Here is a 15892-nt window from a genome sequence, read left to right on the forward strand (position 1 = left end):
CCCGCCGCCGCGCCCGCGCACCCCGCTCGCAACGCCAGCGCATGCACCCCGTCAGGCGAGTACAACTCGATTATACGCTCCTCTATAAACATATTGAACGATTTCTCTATATGTGAATAAGATGTCTGCATCTTGTATTATCTTTTGAAGGGAGACAGAAAACTACATTTTTTTATAATAAAGTGGGCAAACGGGAACTCCGACGTGATCAACAACGCCCATGGACATACAGAACACCAGAACTACAGATGCGTTGCCAGCCTTTGTGGAAATGGTAGGCTCGCTTCCTGATAGACCCTAAGTCGTATTGGTTTGGAAATACCACCGAGGACAGACCGTTCCACAACGTGGCTGTGCAAGGCAGAAAGTTATGCGAAAACCGCAGGGTTGTGGGATGCCAGCCATTGAAATGGTGAGGATGGTACCTGGCGGTCTGTGATACACATAAAACTTTTAACAAATGTCACTATATTGGTCGAGTTGATTCTTGTAGAAAACATAGACATTCGTTTTATGTTTTATGCCTCTAAACAAAATTTCAATGTAGGTGTATAAACGCAACTCTATACCAAAATTCTGATATCATAAAATTTTCCTATACTCAATCAGGCTGAATCTAGACAAATAAAAAAAAAACATAACATACAAGTGATATTCATGACTAAAATATTGTGACCACAAATAGCGTCATATTAAATTGCAACGGTTTGTGGGTTTCACTGTAAGTAATACAAGTGTAACAAGATATTGATCACCTGTTGACACATGGGTATTAAATTCACTATCTAATTTATTTGAAGTTTCACAATTGTAAGGTTTGATACCTTAGTACCAACTACCCAATGTCATTGAATTGAACAGAAAGCAATTGTTATGCTTTAAAAACGAAACATCTAGCTAGCTTAAAATTTTAATTTCTTGGTCTAGACTTCAAAATCACACTGTTCACAGAGATCCACATTAACAGCTGTGTTGTCTACCTTTAACTAACATAAGAGACAGGCAAAAATGGGACATTTCATATACATACGCATGTCATTCCTTTCCAAAGCCTCATTCCATCTTTTTCTTGCAAGAAAAAAGTGGAAAGGACTAAAATTAGGCCTTCAGCACACTCATCTGTCAATACTCATATTGAAATCCTAAGGGATTATAGAATGGTAATTAGTTGTTCAAGACATATAACACTTGTTGATAGAGTGTTCCCTAAACAGGAGTGAGAGAGAGGCACAAACTTCTAAGACACCATGTTGGTGGATTTCTGTCTGCTTTGGCCTAGTCACTGACGGACCTAACGGACAAAGTCCGCTACATGGTGTTTGGTTTTTCTTTATTTTTCAATTTCTTATTTTGTATTGTGTTTGTTTATTATTGTATGGTTTCGGTATTTAGTTTAAGGTATAATATTATGGGACTGACATGTTCTAAGGAACCAAAGTCCCTATAAAGATAAAAAATAAAGAGAAAAAAAACTGAATGTTAATTACCTGGATCATGGTGGCGGAGGTTTTTCGCCACACAAGCCATGAGCAACGGCACATAGCGGGTGTCCGCGCGCCGTCGCCTGGGTGACGGCGGCGAGGGCGGCGCCTCAGCCATATAGCCACGCTGCAGCTCCCAACCAACTTCGCTAATGATGGACGCCTTACGGAAATAAGGCGTCACTTCACGCAGATATTTCACTAGAAGTAATTTTGTATTGTTTTATTGATAATACCAAGGGAAAATATGAATTTGAGATTGTCAAAATGAATTTAGTCGTTTAGATTTTAATGGAACTTACAGAATAAAAATAAAATAATTAGTAACTGAAATTACTGACCCAAAAGTCAATTAGGAAAATTGTAGCATGGTTACTTTTTTAAAACTTATCTAAGTATTTGTCATAAGTAAAATTGTTCTAGTATTGTGATCACAATAACAACAGCACACATGCCAACCCTAATTACTTTGAACCTAATTAAGAGGTCATTTTAATTTGAAACAATTATATCTATGAACTCATATTCAATGAATATGTTAAACAGAGATAATATTGTCTAGGCCAGATATGTTAATGAGTATCTTATCCTACCTTCCAACTGCACCATTTTGCCTGCTCTTTTTAATGCTTTCACAGCTTCTTCATGTGTTGCATCCTTCAAGTCCTCACCATTAACAGAAAGAATAGCATCACCAACATACAATTGTTCAGTAAGATCAGCGGCCATGCCTTTAAAAATTTTCGATATCAATATAGGCATATTATTTTCTATCCCTCCCTTTATAGATATACCTAAACCATTATTGTCTGATTTTACAACTTGCACCAGGCGTTTCTGATTGGCAATAGCTTCAGGCACCTCTGTGAAGTCACTGTTTGGAGTTTCTACGTTATTGTTATTTAATGTTCCATTAAGAGTAGTGGTAGCATCGTAGCCATCGTCTAACGATACGCTCAGGTAATCATCTTCGAGAGAACAATGCACTCGGTACCAGACACCGCGCACCAACGTCTCCAGCAGTCCTGACCGGGCACACGTCGCATTGGGACTCTCGCTTCCACCGCTGGAACCACCGTTCTCCACCATAATTACAATTTAATCGTTATAATTGACTCGATAAATGTATACCAAAATTATATTCCCTTTTCGTAAAATATTATGGATAAAATTAAACATCAAGGTGCGCGTTTATATTTTAATTCAACACATTATCGTTTTTATTTCTCCAAGGTTTCGATAAGTATGACAATTCAATAATATCGTCAAATAAACACAGATTCATTGCACAATCAATATTACGACATAAATTTGACGTTTCGTCCGCCCTCCGACACCGATTTTGGAGAATGAATGACTAATTAAGTTCGAAATTCGAATTTGAATAAAATGACCGAATGATAAAACTATGTTGACAGTCTTAAATTAGCAAAAAATGGTAGTTTTAAATTCATTTATGTTTTTGCTACGTTTTAGGTGGAGTCTTGAGGATTTCAAACGTTTAAACAAAAATCTGAAGAAAACCAGAAACCGGTGCTTGTTTCAAGTAAAAGCCTTTGAGAAAAAATATTAGGCTTTTGCTTATTTATTTATAATTAAGTACAATTAGGTAAAAAAAGGTTAAAACAACGTCTTAAAAATAATTTTCCTAAGTTTCATCTAATTTCTTGGTGGAGTATAAGTTATCCATTGATTTCTCTGTGACTGCACTTGATACGATAGGCATAGACAACTTGACAAGTTTCAAAGTGACAAGTGACATGAAGCAGAAATGTAAAATATAATCAATATTCAATTTATATCATGAATAATAGTTATGTATTGAGACAATACGAAGTTTCCGAAATTTTAAACTTATAGTGAAACAATGGTTGCTTGTCGGGCATGTCTTGAAACTAATAAAGAAATGAGATCTTTGGATGAACCATTCGCTATTCAGTATAATTTACTAACTGAACTTAAGGTATATCGATATAATACTAGTTGTTTCCGTGGGGTTTTGTCTTCATAACAATATAAAAATATTTTACTGCTAGCTATCGCCTGCAGATCCGTTCGCGTGGAATTAACAAAACAAAAGTAATTAGCCTAACAAAAACAAAAGTAATCATCTCTGCCAAATTTCATTGAAATACATTCAGCAGTTTAAGCTACAAACTCTTACAAACATCTATCGTTCTAAACTTTCGCATTTATAACATTAGTAAAATTTATATTCCATTCAGTTAAAAATGTCACAATTCAAATGCTTAAATAATTTTGCCATTGGCTAATAATTACCGTTACAATAGTAATCTTGTTTCTTTGCTGCTATAGACTAAAGTTTAGTCCCTTTTATGTCTGATGGTTATATAGCATGAAAATGTATATTTATAAATGTATATATGTGTGTATGTTTTGTTATATTATTTTATGGATTATCTGAATGCTAATAATGAAATGAATTGTAATTGACTGTAACAGCACATCCTTGTTTTTGTTGTTTTTACAGATATCTGTAGGTGATAAAATGTCGCAGGATATCTGCTTTGATTGTTGGAACACAGTGAATTATTTTATGAACTTTAGAAATAGATGTATTACATCAGAATCTGTTATGAAAAATGCATTATTAAATGTGAGTGCCCTTTATTTGTTAATTGATTTATTGGAAAGGTACACCAATTGCATGTTCAAAGTTCACAACCAAATTAATATACTGTAGACAATAAAAAACAAAGAAGCAGAAGAACATACAGAAGACAGGAGTACAAAGCGCTCACAAGACATTTATGTTATATTTTGTATTTCGTAATAGTGTTATTCTTATGTCCTCAAATATCATCTGAAAACCTAGTTATTTTATTTATCAACTTGCTCTTGTCCCTATGATGGGTCGGTACATTATATGCTACTCTTCCATACATTTATATCAGCCATATTATTACAATATTATTAATTATTTTCTTACAGATTGTCAAAGATGATCCTGATGATACCATAAACTCTAAAATCTTTTTAAATACTGAAGTTAAGGTTGAAGCAATAGATTCTGAAGTCTCCGACAATATTCATGATGATGATAATGTTGAAACTAAAATAACACTTGATATAGCTTCGTTAGCTACAACAAATGTGTCCAAAGGTATGTTTATAAAACAATCTATGCTAATATTATAAAGAGGAAATATTTGTAGGTTTGTATTTTTAGACAACTTATTTAATTGATACTGTCACTTTAAACTCAGAGCAACACTTCTCGTCAGGGCTCAGGATGCGCGCCAATATCCAACCTTCTAGTGACATTGACAGCTGTCAGCTAGGGATGTGACGTTTATGCCAATAATCTAGAGTTGCGCCTATTCTACAGCACGGTACTAATTTTGTTCTTAACAGTATGTACATAACAGTACATTAAAATAACTTAAAAACTAGTAGGCAGATGTCACCATTTAATCACCAAAAGCTATGTTAATCATGCTAATGTAGTTGTGAGCAATATTAAATAAAGTTCTCTATGTATTGTTTTTTGTAATGATTAAATGTATATAATTTTAGATGTAGTAAATGAATCAATGAGAATCTTAAGGAAAAGAAAAATGAAAGAACCAGTTGTAATTGAAAATGCGGTCAAACGGAAGAGGTATATTAAAAAGAAAAATGTGAAAATGAAGAGACCTCTTAGAAACAAAGTTATGAAAAGAACTAAAAACGTTAATCCAAAGATACAACAAAAATTAAAAATTAAAGAAACTGCAGCAGTAAAATTAAAACAACAATTAAAAATTAAAGGGACTGCAGTGAAGTTAAAACAAAATTTAAAAATCGAAGAAGCTGCAGTAATGAAGACAAAACAACATTGTGGTAAACATTTTAAGATTTTTTTTTCTTTATATACCTACACTGCAGACTACCAACATAATAAATTTTCAGGTATTTGTATAGAATCATTTGATGATAAAAAGGAATTATTTTTTCACTTAGAAGGCCATAAAAACGATACAATGTGTAAATTATGTGACGAACAATTTGAGGAATGGCCGGAAATGCTAGGTCATAGACTAAAACACACACCAGAAAAAAAAACAAGTTGCCATTTGTGTGATAAATATTGTATGAGACCCACTTATATGGAACATCATTATAGGAACACACATTACGATGGAAGTGTATGTATTATCTAAACTTAAAATAACCAAATTTCAAATTGCTATTAAAATTATTAATCTTAAGTTACGTTTGTGTTGGTTAGTTAACATTTTATCTCTAACATCGTTTTTTTTAACTTATTTATTAGTAAAATACCTTTATAACTAGTTTAACTAACTAGAAGTTGCAGTAGAATATTTCTAGATATAATAGTTTCTTGTTATAATCTTTTAGTCTTTTTTATTATGTTTTTTTTAGGTACATTTAAAATGTAACCAGTGCGAGCGGAGTTTTGGGACACCGCAAAATTTACGTAAACATAAATGGAGTGTACATTCTAAAAAACAATTCACCTGTGACAATTGTGGGGAATCGTAAGTAAAAGGCCTTCCAGTTTAAATATTCCGCTACAGCGCTTTACAACTGGAAAGTAAACCCGAACAATTCATTCCAATGTTTAATTTTTTTAGCTGTAATCTAGTGCTGGTTTCAATCGTTGGACTGGAATAATGTAAATCTGCTCTTTAATTTTTAAATACGATAACACTTCAAACTTTTTTTACATTTTCTTCTGGATGTTTTAAAAATATTTGATCGCTTTTATTTCAGATTCAACACAAAATCGAAAATTAGAATACACGTGTTAAAACATAGTAATCACAAATCGCTTGTTTGTAAATTATGTGATTATTCAACCAAATATATTAGCTGTCTAAGGGTAATTAAATCCTATTAAATTACTACTAATGAAATTTGGCATAGATGTGGAGTTGTTGACGATAGTTTGGAAGAACATAGGCTATTTACTGTCACTTTTTTTAAACGTGGATGGAGTCACTGGCAAAAGCTAGTTTTTTTTTATAAGATGAATATAATTTGTGCAAAGTAACTTATTAATAACTAGTTATTTCAGTTTCATAGGAATGACATCAGTAAAACCTTTTTTTACATTCCGTAAAACTGACAATTATAAATATCAAAATTTAAATGCCAACGATGGCTCTTGCTATTGGCTGAGAATTTAAGTAACCATGGCAACCTTGGTTCTTTGCTGCTATTGGCTTGTAGTTACTACTCACTAAGTTTAATAGCTTGAATATATATAGTCCAAAGTGTGTAGAAAGTGTAAGAATTTTTATTAAAAAAAATATTCAATAATATGCTATGATTGCTGACATCCTACACAAGGAGGATTTGTGTGTTTATGTTTTATTGGTATAGCTTAAACTGACTCCTATATTAAGCATTTAAACTTTTTTAAACCCTTAATTAAATAGCATCCTATGTGGCGAAGAAGTAATAAAAAAAAACCTATTTCATTCATACAGTAGAACCTCGATAACTCAAACCCTAGTAACTTAAAAACCTACATAACTTCAAAAAATAATATGTTCCCTTCCTATCAGAGCCCAAAACCTCTACAACATAGACCCTTGATAACTTAAAACCTCTATAACTTAAAATATTTTGTGTTTTCCTTAGACTCTAACTTATCGAAGTTCTACTGAAATACATATCCAAAAAGAAGACTATATTTTTTTTTGCTCACAAAAAACTCCGTCGAATTAAGGGTTAAACTAAATATATTGTTTTTTAATTCCCCAGAGTCATATTATAGGCAAACATACAGAATCAAAGGTGTATTGCAACGACTGCGGCGTTCTGTTTCCATGTCAAGAAAAACTCGACCAACATCATTGTAAACAAAATTCCAAAGTGTGTCCGATATGCGGGATGAAAATGCTTAAATCAATAAGGGTAAGTATTTTGAATAAAACCTACAGTATAATGACCGTAATGCAAAGGGATAGGTAGAGACTATGTTCCTTCGTATCTACGTGTGTATCGATTTTTTTTAATTTTTCAATTATCTATACTAATGTTATGAAGAAGAAATATTTGTATTTTTGTATGTATTGAAACAACTCAAGAACTAAGCCGATTTAGAACCGAAGCCCTTTCACCATAACAAAGTTAATTTTTCTGTGAGTAGGCTTAAGCATAGGCTTTTTTAATTTCACGCCGACAAAGTCGCGAGCAACAGTTACTCAATAAAATTAAAAAAAAACAATGATTTTAAAGTAGATTTGGTTATTATAGATAATGTAGTATTCAATTATCGCTATCAATGATTGAAAAGTATAAAATGTATTGAACAGACAATAATTTTCTTTTTTATTACCATACATTTTGACACATGTTATCCATTCTACAAGCGACATCGCTCATAGTCCCTTGTCTATGGGGCAGAGAACTTTTCACCTTGTTCTAGACTAGCTGCTGCGACTTCGTCCACGTGTAATTTAAAAATATAACCTACTAGCTTTCTCCCGCGACTCCGTCCGCGTGGAGTAAAAAAACAAAAGTAGCCTATGTGTTGTTTCTAACTATCTGTCACATTTTATAGAGATCTGTTCAGCAGTTGATGCTACAATGATGAACAAACATCCATCCATCTAAACTTTCGCGTTTATAATATTAGTAATATATTAGTCAGCGATAACGAATTTTTGAAATCGGCCAAGTAATTTTTGAGTTAGTTCAATACAAAAGTCAAAAAATACAAATTTTTCCTCTTTATGTTAGATAAAAAATGACTAATAGACGCTAATAACCTCAGTTGTCTCGTCATTTGAAAACACATCGCGACGAGAAGCCGTTCAAATGCGATAGTTGTGACGCCTCGTACAAGAGTAAGGTGGCGCTGCAAATCCACCGCGACAAGCACGCGGGCAACCGCACCAAGCACTGCGAGTACTGCCCCGCCAAGTTCTACAACGGCTCCTCCTTGATCCGGCATCGCCGTTTGCACACAGGTATACTTTATATCATAAGGTAAACGAGCAGCCACCTGAATTCGCCGAGAAAGCGAAGCGATCGCTGTCCATACGTTGCCTACCAATCAACGGAGAAGGTCCTCCCTTCCCCTTCCTATGCCTTTTCACCGTCAAATCTACTTTTCTTTTCCATCCTTCTTGTATAAGAAAATGTTGGGAAGGGAAACGGACTAAAATTAGTCCGTTTGTCAACTCGATTCTCAACCTATACTATAAAATGAACTTAATTAAAAATGAAACTTTACATTTCGTTTTTTTTTTACAGGTGAACGACCACACGTTTGTAAAAATTGCGGTAAAGGTTTTACAACATTATTTAACCTCAAATTACACATGCAGATACACGGCGAATTCTTGATAAACAAAAAGGTCAAGCCCGAAGATTAACAACTATTTTAATTTAAATAAATGAAACAATAAAATATTTCGAAACATTTCATTATAAATAAATTACCATAGAAATACAGATTATACCTAAGTAAAAAAAAAGTAAATGTATCACATACAAAAGAGTCTTTGGCAAGTACAAAATGTACTATAATTTTTTTTTAATTTACAAAAGTATATAAAGTCGAGGGTAGAAACATTAACGAAACAATTTCATCAAAATATTTAAAAAAATTGTACACTAAGAAATGTCCCCAATACTGGCAAGATAAGATGTAGACAAAAAGGTTACAATTATTTCTAAATAACATCAAATTACATTTCTTATATCAAATTATTTTAATAGCACGACTATTACTTTCAAATAGTTTAAGCATTTTTTCACAATAGAAAAATATGCTTTTAGTAATGTCATGACAATATTATATCTGTTTTTTTTTTATTTTCACTTAGACGAATTGCAATTTGATTATTGGCAGTGTTTTGTTGTTTGTGCTGTTTTTTTTTTTTCAAATTTTGTGAAAAAAAAACATTGGATCACCCTTTGAAAGGATAATAATGACAATATGAGAACATTAACAATGGTTATTACTTTAAAAAAGAGACAGACGTATTACGAGAACCCAGCGAAGACTCTAAATACACCATTTAGTGTTCCATTTCGCAAGTGACAAACACTAGCTATCTCTTTCTTTAAGTATTAATTATGCTTTAAATTGCTTTATGTGTATAAGATAAATAAAAAAAGTGCGTATTTTGCTCTTATGTACTGAAAACTTTGTCGTGTGAAGCTGTATCAAATCGTTGTCTATGGATGACATTTGTTTTTTAATTTCCTCATTATATAGCAATTGTAATAACATCTTATATTACTTAAAATTAACGTCGGTTTCCACTACTAAATCATGTAAAAAACAAATTGTATAAAAAATGTTTTAACATTCCGCAGTGGAAGCCAACTGTAATGTACTTATACAAAGTTTTATAAAAACTAATTGTAGCTAATAATATAAAACTTGCCGAACTACATTATATAATCTACATTTTTTAATTAATCTAAGGGCAAATTTAGGTACTTTTAAAGGCAGATTTGTATTGGCAAATATTTTTAAAGGTATTTTTAGAAGATAAATCTTACAAAGACAAATTTAATACTCTAGGTCTTAACATTTTACGGATTTTCTATTTAACTGTGGTCTTAACATTTGGTACAAAAATTATTTTGCCCGGCACGTTATTCCATATTCTGCCATAGGCTTTTTCTTAATTTATGTGTCTCTAAGTGAAGTATTTTAAGTACTTATGAAATATAAATAAATAAATTGTGATAAGGCGACTTACTTAAAGGTACGGGGGATTTTATTTAGTTTTTCTAATTCAATAAAAATAAATATTACAAAAACAGTGCCGTAAAAATGTTTGTATAACATAAAGTCATAAAGAATTTTTTAAGCTGCAATACTAATCAACTGACATCAAATATGTAATAAATAAAATGTAGGAACTAAATCTAATACTTTTTATGATAAAATAATTTAATAATCGTAGCAAATTTTCTGCATTGTGTTTACATTTTTACTTACATCTAAATATATTGAAACATGAGCAAACACAAGAAAAAACATAACATGAGACAAAAAAAAAGTAGAATATATATAGATTTGAATATCGAGGATACATAAATATAACAATTCATTAATTAATACATAAAAAAATACGGGAGATTAAAAAATAATACAGTAGAACCTCGATAACTTAAAAAAAGTAATATGTCCCTTTCCATCAGCGCCCAAAACCTCTACAACATAGACCCTTGATAACTTAAAACCTCTATAACTGAAAATATTTTGTGTTTCCCTTGGACTTTAACTTATCGAGGTTCTACTGTAATAAATTTTTATATTCATTAAGCTGTTAGCTCGACCGAGGAAATTAATTTCCTAACCATCAGTGATTTCACACTATTTAATTCCTTTCTCTGATGTCTTTTATGATTAAATTAACAAAGATGGAATGTATTCTGTTACATAATATAAGACACGTGAATATGGTTTTCTTTAATATATTTGTTGGTGAAAATATTTGAATGAAATTGGAATAGTTATTTTGAGTGTACATTAATACTGTTCTGAAAAGTGATTTCTTGTGGACTTCTAGTATAAACTGTTGCATAATTAAAAATGATGTATGATTTTAATATAAGAATGTTTAAATGATAAGGAATTTTATGAGGTTTTTTTTTCACAATCCAATCCTATATTATAGCTACCAACATAATTTCAAATTCATAAATAATTCTTCAAACGCTACAAGTCATTACGTTAAACTTGTACAAGTCGTGTACTTATGTTAGATCTATTCACAGACAATTTGAATAGAATATTGAATAGAGATTTTAACGCAAACAAAATTGAACTTTAAACAATTGACACGAGGTTTAATTTTGTTTTTTACGCTTGAAAAAACTTCAAAGTAAAATTAGACCTTGTTACAATCCAATAAAATTTAATTTGATAAAAGTTGCTTTACTACGGATAGCAAATTAGATGAAATTAAATATCATTACTAAAATGAGTGTTTGGTATTCTAACAATTGTATCTCTTGTTACCTTATCTCCATCTATGAGTGAGCCAGAGCTATGTTTCTTTGATTTAGGCGCTAAAGGTGGGACTTCACTGCATGTTGATCGGTTATCATCCATTACTTTGGTACTAGAACTGGCTGCACTGAATTTCTTTAAGCTCCCAGTTGCTAAAGAACCGTTTGATGAGGAACAATGTGGTGGTAAAAGAGGTGCCCGTTCTTGTTGATCCTTTGTGGATGTAGTTGGTCTGTGGCTACAAGAACTTCCTTCCAATGGAATATTCTCTGGACAACCACCAACTTGTATCCATTCTTGTAATCTGAAAAGAGAAACATTTCATTACACGCTTGACGTAGTGGAAATAAACTTTAATGGAAAGCAAATAAACTGTTGCACTACACATAGAAATTAATGCTTAACGCGACCAACCGTCACATACCAGCGAGTAATGATATAGTATTAACTGCTAAGAAGCAATTACTGCATTTCTTTAACAAAAACATAATTTTTACAGGGGTAAGTAAATTCAAATAAAATTGCCATGCGAGAAAGAGACAAAAAATAGGCGTCGACAATCATTTTGGTGTTCTTGCTGCTAGTTTGGGCCCTTCAATTATATAAATACTAGATTGTATCTGCGACTCCCTCCGCGTTGATTTAAAAAAAATGCAAGTATCCTATGTGTTTTTTCCACTATGTTCTACTTCTATGCCAAATTATATTCTATAACAAACATCCATCCATCCATGAAAAACTTTCGCATTTATAATATAAGTATGATAAAAAAGGCATACTGATTTATTACCTGTTGACAACATCTTCGAAATTGGGTCTACGTTGTGGCGTGTGCTTCCAACACTCGCGCATTAGTGCGTACATCTGCGGCGGGCAGTTGGTCGGCGCGGCGAGCAGCTCTCCGCCGCGGACCATAGATATCACCTCTTGATTGCTATACCTAATGAAGAAAAGCATTTATAATCGCCAGTTATCACCCATTACAAAAACTAATTGTAATCTATATCTTTCTCTTACAAAGAGAGACAACAGAGGTAGAGCCTGCTTTAACATCTTCGCAATACGTCGGCACGCTCGGTACAATACTATGACCACACAGAAGACAAATGTTTAGTGGAAGCCATTCCGCGTTATATCTAACGAGTGTGTTTGCTGAAGGTCAAAATTCAGTCCTCCTCTTCTTCCCATCAACCACCTCCTACCATTTCGTAAAAGAAAAGGATGGGAAATTTGAATGGGGGATGGGACACGGAAGCATGGACTTTCTGTGCGTTCGTTTTGTGATTTTATTTGCTGGTTCACGTCTATAGGCAATGGTCGCCTTTACATTAGCTTATATAATAAAAACTATATATTCTACTTACCCATAATATGGTTGGAGACCATAACTGTATATCTCCCATAACACTACTCCGTAAGACCATATATCACTTTCTGTTGTAAATTTACCATACAATATTGACTCTGGTGGCATCCATCTAACTGGCAAGAGACTTTTAGATTGCACCTAAAAAACAAATAATAAACATTAATATTTGGAAACAAAGGATTTATGTGACATTAATCATCAAAACTGATTCATGCTTTAAAAAATGGTACTTATAGATTAAAAAGATAAAAACAAAATACTCACTCTGTAATAATCTGAACTATAAATATCTCTTGAAAGGCCGAAATCTGATATTTTTACTATAAAATCATCTGATACCAAACAATTCCTAGCAGCTAAATCCCTATGGACATAGTGATGTGAGGCAAGATATTGCATACCAGATGCAATATTAAATGCAATATTTAACAATCTCATAGGTGGTAAGCCTTTTCCGGAAGGAGGAGCTCTGCCCATGAGAAATTCATGAAGATCTCCTCGAGCCATAAACTCAAACAACATACATAATGGTTCTTCTCTAAGCGCTACACCAACTATACATACAATGTTCTCATGGCTGAGCTCTGAAATCAAATCAATTTCACGTCTAAAATCCGCCTGTGTCTTCGCTGATGCATTTTCCTTTAAAGCCTTCACAGCGACATATTGCGTCTCTCCATTATTCTTTAAAGCTCCTTTATATACTTTACCAAACGCTCCTTCACCAAGTTCTTCCAAAAATTTAATTTGTGATAGTGAATATTGAGGTACACGAAGGACGCCGTTGCCCCTCGCACTTCTCACAGTCAAATGTGGCTGATTGTTTAAATTTTGATTCGTCAATAGTTCATTCATTTCAATTGGAGAGTTTAATCTTGAATTACCGTAAATATTCTTATCTGCATTTGGTAGATTTATGTCTCTGATAGTTGCTGCATTACCTTTACTTTTATGTCTATAACAGAGACAGGTGACTAATCCAGCAATAATTAAAGTTACAAGTAAAAATATAATCAAAATATATATCCATATTTTATGTGCACATTTAGGGATGTCACAGACTTGTATATCTGTTTTTCCATCTTTTTCAACAACACACCAAGGTTGAGTATTGAGTCCACCTGGATTTCTGCAATAACTATGCCTTCCTGTTAATTCAGGGTAATCTTTTAACTTGACACGGAGCTGCTTTGACCACTCTACACAAGGCATTCCATTACTGGCTACATTTACTCTCCCTAAGTACCCACTGCCATCTTCCCAATAGCATTCATCATCTGACACCATCATAGTGCCTATGTCAATTTTCAAGCAATCAGGGTCATCTTCTGGCAAGTCCTGACACTCTTCCAGTGTCAATTGTTGACCTATATGAGGATGTCTTTTAGCTATAGCATATTCAGTTTGACACAACTCATTTTCTAATATTTCACAATGTTGTTTACAAACTCTTCTTAGTACTGTTGAATTATAACGGTAATTGAAGATATTAGATGTTGAATTCTTACTAGATTTTGCATTCAGTGCAAAATCTTTTGGTAAATTCTCAAATAATATTTCTGGCAAATCATCTATATGATCATTTGGTAGGTTTGTCAATTTTCTTGCCTCTTTATAGAAATTTTTATTAATAGTTTCAGGGTCCCTACAGATTGGAAATGTTGAGTAACAGAGACTTGGCACTGCATAACCTTCACAATGTGAACTAATGTCTTTTGAAAACTGTGTAACTTTTATAGCTTTGGATAGTTTGTCTTCTAAGATTGCCTGAGTTGTGTCATAAGGGATGTACACAAACTTGTCTTTGAGATGAGCGCTGCATTCATGCCCAACATAAATTTGACACAAAGGTTCAAGTTTGCGAGGAACAGATAAATTTTGAGGTTTTAAGCTGCTATCAACAGTCATATCTTCAAACTTCAGTTCTGGAGTAGTTTTAATATTGACTTCAATTTCATCACTTACCCCAATATTGGAAAACAAAGGTGTATAAGTAGGCAGTTCATAGTTTTCGACATCTGCCACTTTCTTCTTGATTTCCAATTTTGTAGTTAATTTTTTCTCATGATTTTGTTTTATAACACAGGAATAGTTGCCTTCATCATTAAAATCTATATTTTTCAATTTAATACTTGTTCCTATTGTGCCATTTGTTTTATCTATTACAGTAGAGATATTAATCCTTTCGTTTTTTGAGAGCATTCTGTTATCTTTGAGCCAATAGGCTTTTAAATTTTTCATAAGTCTTTGTTGTATGTAATCAGGAGGGGCTTCTTTTAACGATGTCTCGATACCTTCCTTGTATTTGGTGAAAGTCTCCACTTTAGTGAAATTCATTATAGCTTCGCACCTGAGTCGGACGTCGGAACCTGATGGTCTTCGTATGATCGAAGGAAGTGTTTTTGTAAAATAAATATTAAGATTGATATTCCATCCTTTTCGCTCCGGCGTTGAGTTTCCCTTTATGATTGATACCGAATCTGTTTTATCGGTATTCAAAGTATAACTTTCACGTAAAAAGCAGAAAGCAATAATCGCACAAAAGATATACATGACTGATGTTTTCCATAACACTTATTTTCGAAGCTTTCTCTCTATGTATGAATCACATGATCACTATATAATTTATGATTGGAAATAATAAAACTGTAGAATAGTATTTAAGAAATCGTGTGCTTAGATTTAATTGTTATTTGAATTTAATTTAATTAAAAGCCCGAGTAATGCGATACTCTTCCAACAAAATCTTACAGCAGTCGACCAAAGACTATAGACGACATGACAGAAGCGGCGGAAGCGACCTAAAATAAATCAGCAGGAGCACAGAGTACCTAGCACTGACATGGACGGCTATAAATCGTGATGTTTGGTGCTAATTTGGTTTTTCGATTTTGGCGCTGATTGTTGCTATTGGTAGAGATGACGAGGAGTCAAACTAATAAAAGAGATAAAATTAACCGTCAGTAACGTCATTTTTAATTCTAAACAAAGCAAAAGCTGTAATTTCTAATCAACCACCTATTCATTTATTTCAATAAATAGATTTGTCTATATCAGTGGTACTTAAAACTCAAACTCCTTAGTGATATT

The 15892-nt window shown here is 32.8% G+C and overlaps 3 protein-coding genes across 5 annotated transcripts in view; 1 reads left to right on the forward strand and 2 right to left on the reverse strand.

Moving 5' to 3' along the window:
* Nucleotides 1–2816, reverse strand: part of LOC106106401 (beta-1-syntrophin) — a 9231-nt gene extending 6415 nt beyond the window's left edge. The window contains exons 1-3 of the mRNA XM_013286978.1: nt 2075–2816; nt 1488–1682; nt 6–82 (exon numbers count right to left, since the gene is read on the reverse strand). Coding sequence (XP_013142432.1) covers nt 6–82; nt 1488–1682; nt 2075–2570 — 768 coding nt within the window. The 5' untranslated portion in view covers nt 2571–2816. The remainder of the gene's footprint in view (nt 1–5; nt 83–1487; nt 1683–2074) is intronic.
* Nucleotides 2817–3231: 415 nt separating this feature from the next.
* Nucleotides 3232–10053, forward strand: LOC106106735 (zinc finger protein OZF). 3 transcript variants are annotated; one of them, XM_013287379.1, is made up of 10 exons: nt 3232–3444; nt 3973–4098; nt 4434–4605; nt 5019–5324; nt 5394–5629; nt 5868–5983; nt 6219–6327; nt 7215–7367; nt 8230–8425; nt 8712–10053. In XM_013287379.1, exons 1-10 carry the CDS (start codon nt 3349–3351, stop codon nt 8831–8833), a joined length of 1632 nt encoding a protein of 543 aa, XP_013142833.1. In that variant the 5' UTR covers nt 3232–3348; the 3' UTR covers nt 8834–10053. The 3 variants fall into 3 exon arrangements, with proteins under 3 accessions (XP_013142833.1, XP_013142834.1, XP_013142835.1); XM_013287380.1 differs by lacking the exon at nt 8712–10053 and having other exon boundaries at nt 8214–8369; XM_013287381.1 differs by lacking the exon at nt 8712–10053 and having other exon boundaries at nt 8196–8281.
* A 614-nt stretch (nt 10054–10667) lies between these two features.
* Nucleotides 10668–15580, reverse strand: LOC106106678 (tyrosine-protein kinase transmembrane receptor Ror). The gene is made up of 4 exons (XM_013287302.1): nt 13067–15580; nt 12798–12940; nt 12224–12373; nt 10668–11737 (listed from the first exon to the last, which is right to left on the reverse strand). The coding sequence occupies exons 1-4, from the start codon at nt 15353–15355 to the stop codon at nt 11386–11388; spliced, it is 2934 nt and encodes a 977-aa protein (XP_013142756.1). The 5' UTR covers nt 15356–15580; the 3' UTR covers nt 10668–11385.
* Between the last annotated feature and the right edge of the window lie 312 nt (nt 15581–15892).

Source organism: Papilio polytes, unplaced genomic scaffold (genome assembly GCF_000836215.1).
Source record: "Papilio polytes unplaced genomic scaffold, Ppol_1.0 DF822178.1, whole genome shotgun sequence".
Taxonomy (NCBI): domain Eukaryota; kingdom Metazoa; phylum Arthropoda; class Insecta; order Lepidoptera; family Papilionidae; genus Papilio; species Papilio polytes.